We start from the raw sequence: 21,765 nt of genomic DNA, 5'->3' as shown, positions 1-21,765 counted from the left end.
AAAGTTTATGTTTACTTTACATTTAAAGCTGCATCATGATGTTTGGTAAAATGAGTCCATCATACTGTATATCAGTGAGTTGAAGTGCTGCTTAAATACATAATGTGACTGTTTACTCATGCTTGTGACGTACGTATCTACGTTAACTGTGGGCTATATATGTATTGTGTAAGATGCAATTTGGAGTTTGTTTCATTGTTTGGTTAATGAGGTGACTGTGCCAGGTGTCATAGGCATAGCTAATTAGTGCCCTATTGAAAGGAGGTCACTGTGACCCTGTATGCGACATGATTGTGCCAGGTGTTGCAGATACAGTTAATTGATGTTCTATTGGAAGGTCACTGTGACCCTGTATTTGACATGATTGTGAACTGTAATTTGTGTTGTTTATTTGCTTTACATTTCTCTGTATTAGAGACCACACACATATACTGCATACCCTGTACCCTGAGCTTCATCAGTAAAGCCTCCAAAAAGGATTCTCTGACCGGAGTCTATTATTTCATACGTGATTACTCAAACCACTGTTGCACCGAGGTCCCTTCCTCACAGTAATATTTATTAGGCTGTTGTGTGTGGCGTTCATGTGATCAATATACAGTAGAGTAGCCTACAGTAGACTATTAGCCTACAAATTAATAGCGCGGCACGGACACTGACGTGCGTCAGTCCCTCCGCAGTCTCATTAAGGCATGATAGCCTATTTTCATTATTACGTGACACTGAGGGACCTTTTCAGCTCTAAATGCGACTCATAGACTAGAAAATAAATAAAAAGCGGTGGAATCTACATCATGTCTAAGCAATACATCGTTTGACATTTATTTTTTATTTTTTTATATATATGTGTTGACAAATGTTGGGCACATACATATTTTATTTGAGGTTTGCCACTTTTGTAATTGATTTTGACATGAAGAATAAAGCATTCTAAAGACATACGCACATTTCAGCCCTGGTACGCCAGCCTCGGGGCTGACCTGAGAACGTGCGCACCTGACGCACAAAACACAGACCAAAAAATCTTTATGCATCAGGTGGATATGTACGACTTGTCCTAAATGCCGGTACGTACAAAATATGGTCGCAAATCCCTTTATGAATCAGGGCCATTGACATTAAAGGGTTCCACAGAGGCCCCTCAACGTGCGATTCCAAATTGAGGTTGATTGCAGATTTCAGAAGTTACAGTATGTGTCACGGGGCAGCCCATGCACTTTATACACGCACCGATACATTGACTGCTTGTTTGGGCAGCTGTTACAGTATGGCAAGGAATTGTGTTTGTAGGTATCTTATTTTTATCTTATTATTATAGCAAATTACATAGAGAATGAGTGGAAAGTATGGGAATGAGAATAACTTGAAACTAAGACTTTACGAAACACATTACAAAAGACGAAAGTTTTGTATAAGTTTTGCAGTGGTTTTAATACGTTGCAAACCCCACGTTTTAGCCAGAAGTCCTAAATCTATTTGAAACGACCTCACTTCGAAGTTCTAGACAGAATCAATAATCAACTGTCTGGATTTATTTCTTTGTTTTTTACCAACAGGCAAGACACTGTCCAGTTCTATCCCTGTTTATATCCTATGAGAATTGTGTGATTGTGTAATCATTTTTTTTTTTAAATCTGTAAGTAAAATAAAAAGTTGTCTCACCTGGTAAAGCACGTAGCATTAAGGCTCAGTCATTGTGCTGCCGAGCCGGGTTTGAATCCGGGCCTTGTCTGTATGTCCTTCACCAGTTCCTGTCTCTCTCCACCGTCTATCAAATAAAAGACTGAAAATGCCCTCACCCCCCAAAGAAAGAATTACATAAATTCAGTGCATGTCTGAAACCCATGCTGTAAGAAATACACAGTTGTGTGCTCCGCACAGGACAGTACAATATAGTACAGTAACCAGGGTTGAGCTGTAGGGGGTACGGGGGGGTACGGCGTACCCTTAGTTCTGAGACTGTGGGGGCTGGACTCGCGAGCACACACGTCAGCCGCCCGCGAGAAGTCAATCATTAACACAACAACGCACCTTCAGGGGCGAGCCGTTTTTAACACCTTAAACAATGGCCTCAACCTGGCTGCTTTGCATAACAAGAGCTGGTAGCCTACCAGACACTCACAAATGCATCCTTATCTAGCTCTGGTCCATAGCGTTAGAAGGAGTTCTCCTTAACGCTATGGTACTTTAGATTCTTTCCCCTCGTACCGCGGTAGCGCAGCCTCTCGTCTGTAGTAACATTTTAAAAAACGCTTTTACTCACTTAAACAAAGACGGTTTAATGGAGTTGAAAGCCTATTCTATTAAGTGGGAACACTCTGAGCCCCCACCTCACGTATAAAATACACTTTTTGGCCAGAAAAGAAAATATTTCACCGGAAGGAAGAATCTGGTCAATAGGAAAATTCCATTGACCAGATCTGTAGAGGGCACTGTGGAGTAACCAAAAACAGGTTTTAATTCCGGTGAAATATTTTCTTTTCTGTCCAAAAAGTGTATTTTAGACGTGAGGTGGGGGCTCACAGTGTTCCCATTTAGTAAGGTAGGCTTTCAACTCCATAAAACCGTCTTTGTTTTGGTGAGTAGCAAAAGGGTATTATTATTTTTTTTAACTTGTTTTAAAAAACACTGTTTTGAAAGCAATGTAAGTCTTAAAAAAAAGTAATTCAAGTAAAGACAAGTTGACTGATTATTTTAAGCACTTATGTGTGGGTGAATCTATGTAAAGGGCATTTATATAAAACTAAAAGGAAAATAAAATAATTAATTAATTGAAACAAAAATAAAAACAACAAATTAACAATGCAACAAAATAATAAGAAATATAAATACATTAATAATCACATGTTGAATACAGTATTTCAACTAGCACTGAGCTGAGTGGCTATGTGCACATGCTTGCGCACGCACGTGCCCGCGTGCCCGCGCGTGTGCGCGCGCACGTGACGTCATAAAATAGAGTACCCATAGTTCAAAAATCCACAGCTCACCACTGACAGTAACCCTAGCTGCTACTTTCAATATTTCTTCTCTCTACTCTCCTTTCCTATCTTGCAATGACTTTATTTTCATCTTTAAAAAAATACCACAAAAATGAATACATGGCTCACATGTAAGGCAGACAGCATTTAACCACATCATAGACACACTTACAGACATACATACATCATCTTCTGGCCTGTAGCCACCATAATAAGAAAACCTTAAAGGTGTAGTGAAATGAAAAATATGTTTTTCACACTTTTAGAGCATATCCGTGGTCATCATATGGGCATACCTAACAATAGATGCCAAAAAAAAACATTTTTGTGTATTTTTACACCTAAAGTCCCTAAAAAGCCAATCTTAATTACTTCCTGTAAACGAAAACGTGCTGCGTGATGACATAATACAGCCTTCACGAATATAAATGAATCTTGATTACATGCACCTGTTTGATTCGATTCCCATAGCTGCACGTTCTTCAAACACAGCTGATTTTAATTACAGAGATACTCCGTTTTGAATCTCATTGAAGATGAGTGTATTACTCATTTTAAACTTCATCTGCACACTAAAATATGTGTCTGAAAACATTATAGGTTAGAAATAAGCCAGGTAGTAGCAAACGTGCTTCACTGGCCGTCTCTCTCTCACTTGTAAACAAACACTAGCCGTGTGCCAGCACGGCTGAAGTGATTGAGATCCAACGTCCCATAGCCTGAAGGGATGGGACCTTCTGATTGGTTTAGAGTCGTTGAGCCGACGTTTCGGGCTGAACCTTCAAAATAAAATGACCGAAAATGTCACTTCAGTGCGTCTTTAATGAATATGTGAGGATTCTTCCGGAGAAGACGAATCAACAATGTGGTGACATCCAGCTTTATACACGAATCCACGGCGCGCTGCCCTGCGCGCCGCCATTGCTGCGGTCTGAACGCTACGCGGACGTAAGACCGCAGCAATGGCCGCCAACAGGCAGCTCCAGGCAGCGCGTCTGTGGATTCGTCTAGTCCACAGTCTGGTCACAGGAGCCAATCACCATCACGGTCCTCCCGTGGCAGTAGCCAACAACTCGCATTCAGACACCACTCAGTCACCACTCACTCCTGCTGGTAGTCAATCAGCCACTCATCAACACACACACACACACACACACACACACACACACACACACACACACACACACACACACACACACACACACACACACACACACACACACACACACACACACACACAAATGAGGGAAGAAAGACATGCACAGGGCAACACCACGTAGGAAGATACACATACAGACACAGAACAATATACTCTTCCTTTCTGTAGGGCCCTGTGGGGGTTCGTCGTGCCCGGGAGCTTTAGCGGGCAAGTTCGCCATTAGTCAGGGGATATTAAAAAAATATTGGAATAAATTCCTTACCAAAAATAATCTTTATTCTTCACCAATGTGTTTGTAAAGGTGTCTAGTAACACATCTCACAAAGACTGAAATGCAGTTTCCCTAGGAGACTTTTTGACAGCTGCTGAAAGTTGGGGTACCCACCATTTCCCTGCATTTCCATGCAGGGAAAAAAAACAGATTTTAATTCTGTTTTAAGTAGCATGTGAGGGGTCAAACTAGGGTGTTTTTATGATTCTGAATCCATTGCAAGCATTTGTTTTGCACCAAAACCACTCCATGGGCTAAAAACGGCCATAGCCATCCTTTTCCAGGTATACTTTTTGTGTAAAAAGCCCATTGAGATTGGGCTGTTTTTAGCCCAAGGAGTGGTTTTGGTGCAAAACAAATGCCTGCAATGGATTCAGAATCATACAAAACACCCTAGTTTGACCCCTCACATGCTACTTAAAACAGAATTAAAATTTGATTATTTTTTTTCCCTGCATGGAAATGCAGGGAAATGGTGGGTACCCCAACTTTCAGCAGCTGTCAAAAATTCTCCTAGGGAAACTGCATTTCAGTCTTTGTGAGATGTGTTACTAGACACCTTTATAAACACATTGGTGAAGATTTTTTTCCAAGATTGGATATTTTTCTGCTAATATCCCCTGACTACATGTGGAGACTCGGCATCGGAAACTCAGCCAAAGGCCCTTGTCCTTCCATTTATTTTGTTTCATTGGTTTCATTGGTTTCCTTCAATAAAATTATAAACGCTATTGATTGGTTGCGTGGCCCTTGCTAGGGAATTATTATGTTTGACCTTGTGCTGGCTTGAGAAGAGCAGTTTGCATAATCTGAACAAGAGCAACGGATGTGAAACATGGTGGTAGAAACTAATGCTATTATACTCACACATCACAACATGTCTACTCTGCCAGCATCATATACTGTAATAGACAGTGTTGAAAAGACATGAGATGACCATGAAACAACTCTGCAAGGTGAGAGACACTGCACTAACAGGATGTACAGGTAAAGCAGCGTTGCTGTCAGGCAGAAACCTCATACAGTATCTCCATATTTGTCTCCGCCAGGAGACTATGTTTTCGTTCTCGTCCTTCCGTGTGTCCACCAAGCTAACATTGGTCAAGCTTCACGTGACACGTGACAATATGTTGAAAGAGTGTGCTTTGATTGGCTAGTGAGACGCATGATGAATAGAGACCTATAAGTGTGTCATTTCAAAAGATCATTTATATCTTTTGAAGTGAGGTAAGACAGGATTAATCAGGAACAGTACTGGCGGAGACCTGTGCTCCGAGGAGCACATTTTCTAGTTTAACTTGTTATGCTTTTTTTAATATATATTTTTTATAATGTGTTTTCTTTTATGCCTTTATTTATAGGATAATAGTCTGACAGGAAATGGAGAGAGAGATGAGGAGTGACATGCAGCAAAGGTCGGCGGGATTGGGACTCGAACCCGCGACGTGCTGTCAGGCTACTTTGGAGCCTATAGGTGCCTGGACCGCAACGACCCAGGCCTTGTTATGCTTTTAAAAAAATGAATGCCCCTCTTTGTTATACTACAGTGTTACACTAAAGTAGCAAAAATAGCCGATCTACAAGCGTTTTGGGGCGTTTTCTGTGCGCTTTTTTGTTGTTGTTGAATTTGAAACAGTTTCCACCCAACAGCAACTATATAGTAATATAATGGGTTTTCCTACATTATGGCCTGCATAGACTTGCAGTATATTGGCATTTATACTTGCAGTGAAGAACACCACATTTTCACTTTGCTGTAAATGTACAGTAAAATATGTGAATAGATTTTCTTTTTGTTTTTTTTATAGCACTGTTTCTCAACATAGGGTCCGGGGCCCACCAGGGGTCCAAATGCACTCTTATACGGGCCTGTAACACTGAGATGGCCCTTATATGGATCCATTTGGTTCCATTTGTAGACTCTCAGAATTAAATGAACACAGAGGATTTTAAGGTGTCGATTGGGCCTAACAGCTAACACATATCATAATGTCTTGTAGAAGTATTATTGCGACCGTAGGTCGCACTTACTACAGAAAGCTGCTCCAGGTGTCCGTCCGTCACTCCGTCACTCCGTCACACACGTCACACTTTTGCCCTGCTCATATCTCCGCACCCATTGCCCCGATCCATGCCACATTTTGCACACACACTCCTTACCTGCCAAACTACACCCTCCAAGGACCCCCGGAGCTCCAGGGACCCCCAGCTGCCTCGGGGACCCCCAAGTGTAAAAAATTAGCACATGTTGACAAATTACCAAATGACCACCCCAACGGGGCTGCTCACGGGGCATTCCCGGGGACCACCCACTCCTGGTGCTCCAGAACGGATGCAAAAGTGGTGGCGCCCCCAGTGGAGGACCCCCTGCCACTGCAGCTCACATAAAATGCCGTAACTCGGGGGCTTGCCCCCCACAAACAATCCCTCCTTTCCCCTATAAACACACTGCCCACATAAACGCCACCATGTCACAGCTAACCCCACATTTAGACCACCAAACAAAACTATCCATTGCCCACACAACTAGGAACCAATCGCCGTTACAGCCCTCTTCTGTATACATGTGACCTACGGTCGCTTATCTCCCGATTAGGGAGTCTTACTGGTAAAGGATGGTATAATATAAAGGTTAGATATAAGCATCCATATAACTTCTTCCTCAGGTACCAGAGATTTAAAAAAAAAAAGGTGTCAAATGTGGGTCCGTGGCCTAATGCATATCAAACCAAGGTCCTTGGAATTCTAAAGTTTGCCAATCACTGGTTTATTGTATTATAAAGAATAATGGAAGCAGAAGGAAGTGAAATTCCTCACATTCTTGTGTTTGTGGGTGAATATGGTTTAAATCTGGTCATTCATGTGCATGCATTGTTATACAAGCCACAGAGCCATGGTGGGATCATGTGCCAGGATAATGTGGACACGAGTGATGGCATGGAGCACAGTTTACAGATGAAGATCCAGGCATTCTTCTTGACGTCAGAATGAAAGGTTCCTAACAAAGCTTAACAAGTTTAAGTCAGATTGCTGAAAGGTTTTCTCAGGCTTTTTAACAAGCAAGGGAAGATGGAGAGCTGACGTGTGAAAAAGTGTTTTATATTTTAAAATTATGTCAGTGTATTAGCCCACCGGTTCTCAAAGTGGGGTCCAGGGACTCTCAGGGTTCCTTGAGGGGGTTCTAAATTGACATTTACAAGTCTGTAACTCTGACAGTATACAAATGGAACCAAATGGACCCGTTACGGTTACACTGTCAGACTTGAGGGGAGACCTTGAAATGGAAAAATGTGTGATACACTGTAATAGGCCAGTCACACACACAGTAACCTTTTAAATGTTACAGATACTTAACAATACATCTACTGAAGTAGTACTTAAGTAAATGTTCTTAGTAAATTTCCACCAGTGAATCTAAAAGGTACAACAATATTAGTGCGGATGAGGTGTGTGCCGAATAGGCTACTGTAGGTGTTGTGGCGCCACCCTGTGTCCAAAACAAGACAATACATGTCCATGTTGTCTGGGTGAGGAGGACACATGGCTTGTTTATCAAAGGGAGCAGAATGCCCATCATGTTTTCCGTTTATTATACCGGCGATGCAACATGTTGTGAGCTTGTAGATCTGCTATATTAAAACAAAAAAAGTGACAGATTTTGACCTAAGTATTTTGTATCAAAGTATTTTGATGCCAATACTTTTGTATTACTACAGGGCTTTTACTTGTAACATATTTCTATTGTTGTATATTGCTACAAGTAGCCTACCACCACCGGTGGTGGAAAAAGTACTTAATTTTTTACACGTTGCAAAGCTACAAGTTGTGAGCTTGTAGCTGTTGGCTATTTTCAAATTGCCAAAGTAGTCTGCAGTGGTTTTGTAATAATAATAAAAATCTACAAAGTAACTAGTAACTAAAGTTTTCAAATAATTGTAGTGGAGTAAAAGTATAATATTTGCCTGCAGAGATGTCGTGGAGTAGAAATAGAAGTATTGAAAATTGTAACTGCAGAAGAAAGTAAAAAGAAATACCTCAAAATTGTACTTAAGTACAGTACTTGAGTACATGAGTACATGTACTTAGTTACTTTCCACCACTGCCACTGCATGCACACACACCGTTGCAGCTTCTCCCGGATCGACCGTTTCAGCACCACGGACAGCGATTGGACCAGTTACGCACAAGGCGCTCATTGAAGCGCAAAGCCCATTGGTCTGATCAGAATAGACTTTAAGCTGGACGCGCGACCATAGGGCCATACGAGGGATTTATTATTGTTACCCTGACATTGTAATAGTTCTGCATTAAGTATTGTTATTGTCGTGGCATCGTTCATCTGCAGTAATAGCGTAATCGCGTCCAGTCGTCTTCCATGTGACACTATAGTTCAGTATGCTTTGGAGCGATAGGACAGTTTAACCTAAAACACTGTTTTCTGGAGGAGGTAAGCAGATTATACGGTCTTTCTCATGGAACAGTATGCATTGCCTTCAGTTGTATTTAGAAGCATTATACTGTATCACCGTGCATTCTGACCGAAGCTTCTTTGGGTAACAAAGTTGTTGCTGACTTTGAATTATTTTTAATATGACACTCGTGCTTTGATACTAGCTACCTCTGATTGTGTTTGCATGCATTTCCTGACTGACTGAGAGCGCAGAAGGATTTAGAGCTGCTAACTGAGCCGGTGTCTGGATCCACACACACACCGTCTGTTAGGCTACTGCAAATCCCCTCTGTTAAGCTAAACCGGCTCCTGTTATCATTGTTGTAAAAACGCTCGCCTTCTACACCAAGTTGTGATATTGACCTGATACATAGCCTATCCCCTGAAGCACATGAGTCTTCTATAGCCTTGGATCAAGACTATCATAGATGTCATTTATGGAGTCTGACTTTTACTTTCGTATCTATGATAGTCTTAGCTTGCACCCCCAAGTGCGTGCTTCACTTTCACCAGTAAATCCGTACTTCTCCGTACATGTACAAAACAAATATATAAGGTGCTTACTCGGTTGCCCCAAATGTTAACTCACGCTTCGGAGTCTTTGTGCTATGTATTAGTCCGTATGTTTCAATAGATATGTGTTTTAATCCCGTGTGTGTCGGATTCTGTCGGAAGTTCCCTGTATTCCTCAATGGGCGGTAGTGACGGGGCGCATCCGGTGAAAGCCGGAATTACACTCAATGTAAATAGGAAATTAAAGAGGGCAAAAAATAGTGTTCGGCTACAAACGGGATTAAAACAGATATTTATTAAAAATGTGGACTAATACATTGCACAAAGACTCCGAAGTGCTAGTTAACATTTGGGGCAATCGGGTAAGCACCTTATATATTTTCTTTGTACACGTACGGAGATGTACAGGCTTTACTGGTGAAAGTGCATGATGCACTGGGGGGTGCAGGCCAAGACTATCGTAGATACGAAAGTAAAAGTCATATATTACTTTTATTTTATTGAGTATACTCGATAAAATAATTCTATGATAGTTTTGATCCAAGGCTAAGTCTTCTCCTCTAATAATGTAGAATAATGCTACAAGGTTAAGTAGCTACCAGTATTTCATTGTGAAGTCTATAAGATGTGGCATTTGTGATCCTATATAGGTTGATCCCATAGGTTCAAGAGACAGCTGACCAACTCAGTCAAAACACAACAATCAACGGTGTCCACATGGCAGGTAAACTACAACACTGGAACAACAAAGTGCATTTCACATTTTGGATGTGCGACTAATAGGGCTAAAAAAAAAGAGGCTAATTTCTAGGCTACAGGATGTCCCATAATAATATGGGACACGTTTTAAATGCAAGTACCTTAAATTATAATAATGACATTAAGAACAAAATATATGTATTACATATTGTAAAGGACAAGAGTTCATCATATTATCCAATAATTCAATATTATATGCCTTCTTATTCTATTATATAGGCTATACATAAAATATAACGTATGAAGTAAATATATAAATGTATGCAATTTCTGTTGGAGTCCATGACATTATGAGGGTCCACTAGCTTTAAAAATCAATGAATGAATAGATGAATGAATAAATAAACACCGGTTTTAAATGCAGAGGAATTACCACGCTCTTGAAAAGTAACAACACAATGTGTCCCATCTTTATGGGACACATAAAGATGTAAAATATGTCACTTTCAATTAGCATCTGGTAGAGGTTCCAAGTTACTTGGGTTGACAACGGGCACCGTCAGATGCCACGATATTGTTCATTAGTGTTGTTAAGCATTATGAGTAATACAGTGTTATACCATTATGATCAGTGGCTCTCAGAGTGAGTTCCAGGGTGTCCCCAGCAAAATGAGGAACACAATTCTGAAAACACAAAAAGTTAAAGAGAGATAGAAGGTTTCTGCCCGACAGCAACGTTATGGTTATGGTCAGTGGTGGAAAAAGTACTCAAATGTTTTACTTAAGTAAAAGTATCAATACTACAATGTAGAAGTACTCTGTTACAAGTAAAAGTCCGGAATTCAAAATGTACTTCAGTAAAAGTACAAAGGTTTTGGTATCAAAATGTACTTAAAGTACCAAAAGTAAAAGTACTAAAATGTTTGAAAATAGTAGATCTATAAGCTCACAACACGTCGCGTCGCACAAGCTTGTAGATCTTCTATTTTCAAATAGCCTAGGTTGAAAATAGGGGTAAAGTGGTTAATGTATGTTTTATAATGTGATCATTTATATCTGTAAAGTAACTAAAGTTTTCAAATAATTGTAGTGGAGTAAAGGTACAATATTTGCCTCTGAGATGTAGTGGAGTAGAAGTAAAGTAAAAGTACCTCAAAATTGTACTTAAGTACAGTACTTGAGTGAATGTACTTAGTTACTTTACACCACTGGTTATGGTAACCATATAACCATTTACTATGTGTCTGACTTGTAACTTATGTGTTGTTGCAGAGCCTAACTTCCCCCCGCTGCCTGGGTTCATCCCATTGAAGCCATGCTTCTATCAGGACTTTGAGGAGATCCCTGAGCATCACCGCGTCATGTGCAAGAGAATGTACCACCTGTGGATCTGTAAGTGACCCTGTTTCAAAGTATAACATAGGTCTTCATTGGTTAATGTATGTGTCGTAATAATAATCTAAATCTACAACGTAACTTGGTATCAACGTTGTCAAAGGATTGTAGTGGAGTAATTAAAAAAAACATCACGTGGATGCACCTGGGACGTATCATCAGTGTTGTAGCCTGGGTTCATCGTGAGTTTCGGGTCTCGCAACATACACCCTCGCCCAGGTGACCCAGCCGGGGTTAATCAAGCGACTTACGTCCCAGTAGCTACCCACGGTCAGTCCTCTTAGGGTAAGACAGGGCCACTCAATCCGCTTCTCCGGAACTACTCTGCCGGGACCGAGGGAGGCTCTGGCACGTGGAGGGACTAGGCTCTGTGGATGGCCTCCTGTCCGAGCCCCCCCTTCGTCTCACCAGGTCCAGGACCTGAGCGTTGCACCAGACTCCCCCGTTTCAAACATTTCACTCCGGCATGGTTTCTTGGGCCGTGGTGGTACTATAGGCTCCACTTGTGGCTTGCCTGAAAGGCCCTCCTTAAAGGCGTCACCATGGGTTTGTTGGGCTTCTTCCAGTATGGGTATGGGTGCCAACCCATACTGCTCCCGAACAATATTTGCCTAAATGTCTCAATAGAAGAGCAGGGAGACAAAATACAACCACCCCAATTGTTATATTGCACCTACCATACAGATTGGACAACACTACATTTTATTCATAAAATAAAAGTTACATAGTGCCGCTTTAAGTACAGTACTAATGTACTTCGTTATTTTCCACCACTGACTGCAACCCCCTTTAACCACTTTAACACTTATGTCCCTATTTTGGGCATGTCATTATACTGTAGGTGAAATGTAAGACAATGTTCGATATTGATCCATTCAATTTTCATGAATAATGTATTTTTGAACTGTGATAGCAAAGGGTGTTTATTAAGCCATGGGGGGAAACGAACAACCAACGAAACCTTGCAGGATGAATATTCCCTTTTATGTTCTGCAGAACAGACTAAAAAAGAAATTAATAAATAAATCTAAATTCCCAAGAATCAGAATCCAGAAGAACAGAATCAGAAACAGCCTCATTGTCATATGGCAGGTTTTACAGGTGTGAAGAAGTGGGTAAAAGTATTCTTTCCACGTGCCCTCCATCAAGAGAGAGGATAGGAGAGAAAGAAAGAAAAACCTGGTAAAATAATTCAAGTCAAAGTAAGCTGGAATGAAACAATCATTGGCACGTTCAGTAATTACTGTTAGTATTGATCATCTTCAACATCTCTAACACAATTGGATTGAACAATATTAATAGAATGAAACTTAATAGAAAAATGTGATAAGGATCATTTGTCTCCCAAATTCAGAAACAGGTGAGCCAAATTTCCAGTTTAATTTAATCCCACATTGAGTGGCCTCACATAATTGGACATTGGATACGGTAATCTTTCATTGTTGTTACTGGCTATTATGTTCTCCCTCTACAGATTGCAGTAAATGATAAACATGATCAGGTATTTCATGTATCCAATTTGAATTCAGCTATGCTTAATCCTAACTTTTCTGTAACCGTCTTTCTTGTTTTTGCATACTCCATTTATTGTTTTAATTCCACTAAATTATATAATAGCTTTCCTTACATTTATTGTTTGTTTCGCATTTATTTGGATATTTCCCACTCAGCAACTATTGCATGCCTATCTGGCCAAGGGCATGTCTCTGCTTGAAAAGCATGTCTCTGCTTGATTACAGTGGTTCTCAAACTTTTTCACATCATATATTCATATATTTGGCCAAGGTATTTAAATGTTTCTAAAATATTCCCCATTTTTCAATATTTGTTGAAAATAGCAGATCGACAAGCTCACAATGTGTCGTGATGACTCGCGATGTGACACGTTGTGAGCATGCAAATTGGCTATTTTCATTATTTTTGAACGAGACCGTTGTGCAATGAAGTATGAAATAATGCTTATGTGGTTAATTGATTCGTTGATATATATTTTTTGTACAAAAAAAACAGCTTGTCGATTATTCAATTAATCGAAATGTAATCGATAGAAAATAGTCAATAATTGCAGCCCTAGATGGAGAGATGGGTTGTACAATGTTTGCTGCTGCTTACTACAGTAACTAACTTGTGTAATGATGAGACAGGGGCAAGCTGAAACAAGTTTACAAAATACCACGTTTGAATTAATAGCCAAGTTTCATGATTACATAATTGTGATAAACATAACATCACACTTACTTTGGATTGATTGTGCAGCCTTAATCATTGTCTATTCAGGAGATGGAAACACTACTAATGGCTGTCTCAATTCAGCTGGGGCTGGTTCGCTCTCACATAGAAGCCTCTTTCCTCGGTAGACAGATAATTGAAGGAGATTTGCTCCCTTTTGGCTGCGGAGTGAAGCAAGCTGCACTCGAGGTGTTCACAACACAGCTCCAATTAGATTCACTTACGGTGTTGGGGGAAGATGACTGTATATTAATTACATCACACTGTGTAAATAGAGAAACATCACCAGAAAATGTAATCTAGGACAGCAGCAAGAGAGAAAGTTCAGCAGCAGCTTTGCTGTAGCATTACATTTAACAAAAGTGTTCCTGGTCTTGATTTTCATATCTTCGCACCCAGTCTGCATTCTTTATCTGTGTCTCTGTGCGCCTGTATATCATCTCTGTCGGATGGAAACCTCACATGTTACTTTTCAGATTTCAAATTCAAAAACAGTGAAAGTAGCAGATCTACAAGCTACGAGCTTGCGGATATGCGATAGATAGGGTGTTAATTTACGAAGAGGTTTCTGCCCGACAGCGACAATATGCATGTGTGCAACTGTGCATGCGTGGGTGTGCAATGCATGCATGCATGTATGTGTGTTTGGGTGGGTTTATGCTCAGGCTAAAAAATACTTATTTATACTCCAAATATTATTTTCAGTGAGCGGGCACAGTCATACAGTAAAGCTTAAATGAGTCTTTACAATGACGTGCGTTTTGTTGTTGCAGTGAACACTGTCACACTAGCGGTAAATCTAGTGGGCTGCTTTGTCTGGATGTTTGGTGGAGGAGGAGTGACCAACTTTGGCCTGGCCATCATATGGCTGATCATGTTTACTCCATGTTCCTACGTCTGCTGGTTCAGGACCCTCTACAAGGCTTTCAAGTAAGTTAACCACCGCACGCCACGCGACGCCACCCCACGCCATGCCAACCAACACCACGCCCCCCCCCCCCCCCCCCCCCCCCCCGTGGTGTTGGGTGGCATGTCATAATGGCATCATGTAAAAAATGTTATTACTTAACTAGCCGATCTAAAGGCTCACAACGCATCACAATGCTCAAACATTGCGAGCTTGCAGATCGCGTATTTTTGGGCATTTGTCCTACAACGAAGTATAAAAGGTCTGAAGTGGTTTAACGGCTCACATTGGGTTTTTCCTCCAGGTCGGACAGCTCCTTCAACTTCATGGCGTTCTTCTTCGTCTTCATGGCTCAGGTGGGCATCAGCATCATCCAGAGCATCGGCATCCCTGGATGGGGCGTATGGTAAGAACACAGTCTGAGGAAATCGGACTCTCTCTTTCCCAGGTGTTTCGCCCAGGTGGGCGTGGTTTTGATGCATAGTTTCTGTGAGGTTAGGGTTTAAGGTTAGGCATAGTGTTTGTGAGGTTAGGGTTAAGGTTAGGGTTAGGCATAGCGTTTGTGAGGTTAGGGTTGGGGTTAAGGTTAGGTTTAGGCATAGATTTTGTGAGGTTAGGGTTAGGGTTAAGCTTAGATTTAGGCATAGAGTTTGTGGGGTTAAATATCTCCATATTTTAGCTTTTTGCATTTTTTTTCTTTTGTAAATTAACGCCATACTTGATCATACTACAGCAGCGTCACTCAAAAGCATCAAAAGTAGCAGGTCCGCAAGCTTGAAAAGTGGCGCGAAACGACGCTACTTTTGCTACAGTATGTTTGATTTTGAATATTTAAAAGTAACAGTTTAGGACATATGAGGTTTCCACCCGACAGAGATGATCCCCGGGACCCACAAAAATGCATTATGAATGAACCATTTAAGCCCTATTTAAAAGTAGCGATGACAAATTTTGAGCTTACAGATCTGCTATTTTCGCTATTTCTTAATTTACATTTTGTAATCTCTTGGGGAAAAATAAAATAAATAATATTAATAATAACAAATGTTATGGAAATTACAGAAACACATTTTTTTATGATAATAATAATAATAACTATGAGTTGTAACCCGTAAAAAAGGGATATTTTGCTCATGACTGTGACCCAAAAACGGGTTCCGACCCATTATTTGGGACAACACTGTGTTAGACCAAGTCTCGTCTCATCTTCATAATGAAACAAAACAGTGTTTGTGGACAGCGGTTTCTTCACCAGGTCACAGCCAGCGACCACAGAGCTCTAATTCTTATCAGACATTTAGAATGAGAGCAGTACGTCTATGTCATCCATATTGCCAAACGGCCCTGCTCTGTGCATGTCATTATTAATGACGGTGATTCACTAGCAGAAATTGGCCTCATATAAGTTTTATGTGATCTACTTATTCCATTTTGAGAGGCTGTTAACAGGGCCTCAAAATGTCACTTGACTTGTTTTTTGATGATCAGATATTATTACTATGACGGTTTCCATAAAGTTTATGAATGTCAACCTTTAGAACATGGGACGGCTTTATGCCTAGAGTATAAAACATTTAAACTTTGGTTCGCATACTCAAAAGCAATACATAATCGTATATTAGTTATCATCTTCTTCAAAGACGAATAACTCTCATAATTCTGTGACATTAATTCAAGAGTGATGCATTATCCAATACTCCTTCTCCACTACAATTATTTGGCAGCTTTAGTCACTAGGTACTTTGCAGATTTAGATTAATACGAAGCATGCACTAACCACTTGAACCCTATTTAATATAGGCTATTTGAAAATAGCCGACCCTCAAGCTCACAACCCGTCACGATGCGACGTGTTGTGAGTTTGTAGATCACAACTTGAGTACTCCCACCACTAGGATTACCAACTGTCCTGTAATATACGGAATCGTCTCGTATTTGGAAACTAAAAGACGCGTCCCGTATTTAACTGATACGGTACGCACTTTGTTCCGTATTTTGGGAGCGGGGAATAAATAAGAATGACAGGGCGGTTTATTTGAGCACGCTCAGCTCATTCATTGGCTCATTTACTCATGACACGACCAATGAAGAGAAGCACTTTCAGTGTTGCTAAGATACACTGCTGCCCCATACTCTGTGGGGTAAAGTATACTATACATGATTAGAACATGCTTAAACATTCAACAATTAAAATTAATAGCTCTACAATTGCTACAAATTCCTACAAAACCTGTATAGCCATATTCATGTATAGTCATTTTCGGGCATAAACAAGAAGTTAAAGGATAAGAATTAAGTAATGATGTACCGTGCATGTTCACATCATGTATATTTTAAATGACTGAAGACTATTTTTCAAATATTAAATGTTTTAACATTTTGGACATCGAGGTGCCCAGATGTTCCTAGTGCCCACCTATCCTTTATCTATCCGATTTGAACATGCTTATAGAACATTTCACATTTAAGGCCTAATTTCAACAATTGCTATAAAACCTGTCGATGTCATTATGACATAAGCAATACATTGAAAGGTTCAAATCATGTATAGCATACTTAACATTATTTCATACCATTTTCCAAAGCATACTTTTATTCTTTACTTTTTCACATTTAGCAAACAACTGCCAATTGTTGCCAACTGCAAAACAACAACTGCCAAAGTGCAAAACATACAGTACACAATACATATCTGGTGTATGGCTGAAGCATTGCATTTAATTTCCATGTGATTATGGTATGAATATAACTTGTTACAACCGTGTTACAGTGTTAGAGTACACTAGGCAAGAGTAGCCTAATGCAGGTGTAAAAGGTGTCTCTTCTTTTTATATCTGTGAGTCGGCAACCCAATCCACCACTAATTACTGTAGTTCTAATGGTCTGTTTGTACCAGTTTTGTATCTCAGTGTTTGTATATCTGTTCTGTTTTCCTTGTGTAATGTAATGTACTCTATTGTTGCTTGTTTTTATGTTTTTTGTATGGGGACTGTGGATGAAAATTAGCATCATTGCTAAGTCTGGTGCTAAGTCAGGTGTATGTACATTACATTGTGTTAAGACCACATATTATTGTTCATTAATATGCAATGTCCAGTCTAAATTAACACAATAATAAAGTAATGTTCCCTTTTCAGTGGCTGGCTGGCGACCCTCTCCTTCTTCAGTTATAACATTCTAATAGCGCTGGTCATGCTGGTTCCCACCATCATGTTCACCGCTGTGGCTGTGCTGTCCTTCATCGCTCTAACAAAGGTAAGACAGCCCTGTTAGCACATATTGTTGCTGTCGGGCAGAAACCTCTTATCTCCATGTTTTAACCCATTTAAACCTGAGACCATTTAAAAAACATATATATTTAGATTTATTTATTTTTATTCAAAGATTTGCAAAAAAAACAAGATTTTTCAAAAAATAGCAGATCTACAAGCTCAGTGCCACTCGGTGCCGTTAAAAAGTTATAGCTCTATATTCTGATAATAATAATTGCTATGGAGTGACATCTCCTCCCTGTCTTTCCAGCTCTTTAATAAACTGAAAATATTTTTTTCAGGTGGGTTGCCATTTTCAGCCAATCAGGAGAGAGTACCCATTTATCAGCCTCAATTTAGATAGTGTTCCAGTTCCAATTTTGTCTGCTCACTTCTTTGTGTCATCACTTCCAATTCCACTTGTTTTTCCTTTATCCTGTTTGAGTTCTCTCTCCTGATTGGATAAAATTGGTATCCTGACCTGAAAATGTATTTTCTGAGAGCTGGAGAGACTGGGAGACCCATGTTACTGAACTAACTGTCAAACACTCTATAGAAATGATTACTATCTGAATATAGAGCTATTTGACACACATTTTAACAACAACAAAAGAACGGAATCACTTACTACACCTTCAAATAGTTTTGCCTGTGGGTGGATGCGTGCTCTCTTTAGTATCATAGGATAGGAGTTTGATCAGTGGCCACAGCGGTAAAAACAAAACCTATCTTTATTCAGAAGCCAGAAAGAGGTAGCGGGTATGCAGATTTCTGAGTGGACTAACGGATCTCTTAGGTTATGTTCACATCTGAAGGAAGGAGATCAGTGTGGGGGCTCTGCTGAGGATATCCCAGTGTTTGACAATGCTTGTTTAATCTAGTCTGGAATCCCATTGAATTATGTGAAGAAGCAGTTTGATGGTCTTGTGGTTAGAAAGGGAGGTGTGGCTTTCATAGGACATTGCTCTCGGATAGGCTGTGTTAAATGTAGTGTACGTGATATGTTTACTAGTTAAAACAAACGTTTTTATTTTGTGCTATAGAGTGTTTATTTAGTAACAGGGGTCTCCACGTCTCTCCATCTCTTCAACCCATTCAAACCAGGAAAGCATCTGTGTCATTTTAGATATTAGTTATATATATAGCAACATACTTTTTCAGAAAGGATTAGGATTTAGGACAGTGGTTTAGAACAGTCAAGGAAAAAGACAAGGAGACCCTGTTACTGAACAGCACTCTAGCAACGATTGCTAATTAAAATCACTTACTGCATCTTTAATGCATGCCATAGTCTCTGTCTCTACAGTGTTCCTTCATTGTAATGGCTTTAGCATGGAAAACATTGTCAAGGCTACAGTTTCCAAGCAATCTTAAAAAAAAAAAACCCTGACCAACAGATATTATTAATGAGATGTTTAGAGTGATTCATATTGGTGTGTTTCTACTCAAGGATTTTCAAAAAATCGTTTCTAGAATCCCATCACCTTTATAGATAGTAAGGTCTAAAACGGTGTAAAAGACAGGTAGCCAGATCTCATTGAGGTTGTTGGTATTCCTTTCCAGATAACCACCATATTGTTGCTGTCGGGCAGAAACCTCATATCTCCATATTTTAACTTTTGTGTTTTTTTTTGTAAATTAATGCCCCCTTCTTGTTCATACTACAGCGTCGCACAAAAGTATCCAAAATGGCAGATCTGCAAGCTCCAAACTTGTTTCGTTTTGTTTGTAGATCTTCTTTTGAAACGTTTTCATTTGAATCCTGCATTTCTTTTGGACATATGAGGTTTCCACCCGACAGACGATATCATCAGCATATCTCTTAAATGGAGCAAGTTCCAATAGAAAAGGATTATAGGGGTTGTTCTTCGCTGCATACTGTACGATGCAGCAAAGGAGATTATTTGCCTCAGGCAGGATTGAAGGTAATGTTTGCCAGAGCATTTGATAAAGTTCATGGACAGGATAATTTCTGTCAGTCAATCTCAACAGAAAGTCTATAGGGGGCAATAATAAACCTTCAAGATGTTTGTCAGGGTAACGGGGGAAAGATGTTCTATACCAATATGGTGAGGAATGTACTGTATATACTGTAGGCTCTGTACATCAAAGGAAACTAATACAGGTACATCATCTTAAAGTGATCCCCGAGGGGAAAGTACTTCTCTGCATTTGATCCGTCCAATTAGGAGCAGTGTGCTGCTCCATGTGGGCGCACAGGGAGCAATTAGTGGTTTGGTGCCTTGCTCATAGGGGACACCACGAAACGAAGGTATGGAGGAGCAAACCGGACACCTCCCAAATACCCACTTTGAAAACATGTGCTTTAGGACGGTGGTTCTCAAACCTTTTCATGTGAAGGACCCCCAAATGTGTGTACCCCTGGAAGCGCCCCCTGGAAGCACCCCCCCCCCTCAAAAATAAAAAACTGCACGAATAGGGCACCGAAGTCTGACCAATTCCCATAGACTTGTTTCATATCCTGCCGGTTTGACTCATATATGGATATGAAGCATCAACTGACGGCAAGAAAACGCTAATGTTACCACCGCCAAATTATTTTTTTTTTTGCCAGAAACAGGCTGTATGAAATATGAGTGACTGACTATCGTAAACGTTACAGAGCCACCTCCCTGACAATATCGCTGGGACAATTTGTTTATTTTTGCACCACAATGCTCAATGTTATTCTCCATAGAGAAATTACTTCCGTGACCCAGGCGAGTGACGTCAGGACTCTAGTACTCTATAGGGTATTTAGTAATGAGGAAGTTATTTTCTTTTTGAGTAATCCATTCTCTTTTGAAGGACGTGTCGGGGAAATCATCAATCTTTTTTTCTCAATCATTCAGTATAGGGTCAGAGCTTAGAGGCAAATAACAGCTGACAGTTGGCTCATACAGTAATACTAGCATCATTTAATATATGACATTCATCATGACTATAGAGCCTTCTTCATCAGCTGATTGAACAATGATGTCATTTGTCCTTTCGGAGTCATGTAAATGCTTTTAACGCAGCGTTTGACAGATTGCATTTGGCAGGAGAAACATTCTGACATGTTTGAGCTAAATGGCTCTCCACTAATTATAGCTATCTGTGATATAACAGTGGGACTAAGGTTAGAGGAGGCTACAAATAATGTCTTCCTTTAAAAAAAACTAAATTATGGGTCGCGAGTGAATCTCCTTTTTTCTATTTCCTACATTAAAAATAAATTAAAATATTACTTCAAAAGTTTAAATAAAAACATGACAACTTCTCATTGATTAAAAACAATTCCAACATAAGTATTTCATAAATGCTTTTACATAAATAATTTCCCCACCTCTGTGTCTCCTGTTGTGTGTGTATAGATCCATAACTTCTACCGCGGCAGTGGGAACAGCATGTCCAGAGCCCAGGAGGAGTGGACCACAGGAGCCTGGAAGAACCCCATGGTCCAACAGGCTGCCATGGGCGCAGCTGCAGGAGCCATGCAACAAGATCAGTACACTCCACCACAACATACTGACAACCAGATGTAACCACTCCAAAAAAAAGAACGAGGGTATTTAACAGATGGAGGATGCGTGTTTAACCCATTAAGACCGGGAACGCATCTCTGTCATTTTAGATGTCTTTGGCTCTTCAAAAATAGCAGATCTACAAGCTCATAGCGGCACATCCTATTTTAGATCTGCTATTTCTTTTTTTATCGTGAAAATGTATATTTTTAAAGTGAACATTTGTAAAATATTTTGTTCCAGGGACCTCCAGAAGCAAAGATTTGAGTTACAAATGTTCAAGATTTTTCAAAAATAGCAGATCTACAAGCTCAAAGCACAGAGTGCCGCGCTATGAACTTATACAGTATATCTGCTATTTTGAATAGCCAAAATAAATCTAAAACGACCCAGATGCGTTCCCG

General features: G+C 40.0%; 1 protein-coding gene across 1 annotated transcript; it reads left to right on the top strand.

The window, feature by feature from the left end:
- Nucleotides 1-3,943: 3,943 nt before the first annotated feature.
- On the top strand, nucleotides 3,944-21,382 carry scamp5b (secretory carrier membrane protein 5b; the record flags this gene model as incomplete). Its single annotated transcript, XM_084054699.1, has 7 exons — nucleotides 3,944-4,094; nucleotides 4,309-4,362; nucleotides 11,346-11,465; nucleotides 14,471-14,627; nucleotides 14,909-15,010; nucleotides 17,742-17,859; nucleotides 21,212-21,382. The coding sequence occupies 7 exons, from the start codon at nucleotides 3,944-3,946 to the stop codon at nucleotides 21,380-21,382; spliced, it is 873 nt and encodes a 290-aa protein (XP_083910825.1).
- Nucleotides 21,383-21,765: the final 383 nt, after the last annotated feature.

The sequence above is a fragment of the Gymnoscopelus microlampas genome (genome assembly GCF_963454915.1).
Source record: "Gymnoscopelus microlampas genome assembly, chromosome: 1".
NCBI classification, from domain to species: Eukaryota; Metazoa; Chordata; class Actinopteri; order Myctophiformes; family Myctophidae; genus Gymnoscopelus; species Gymnoscopelus microlampas.
Note: the sequence above shows the minus strand (reverse complement) of the source record. Positions and strands in the feature narration are given on the sequence as shown.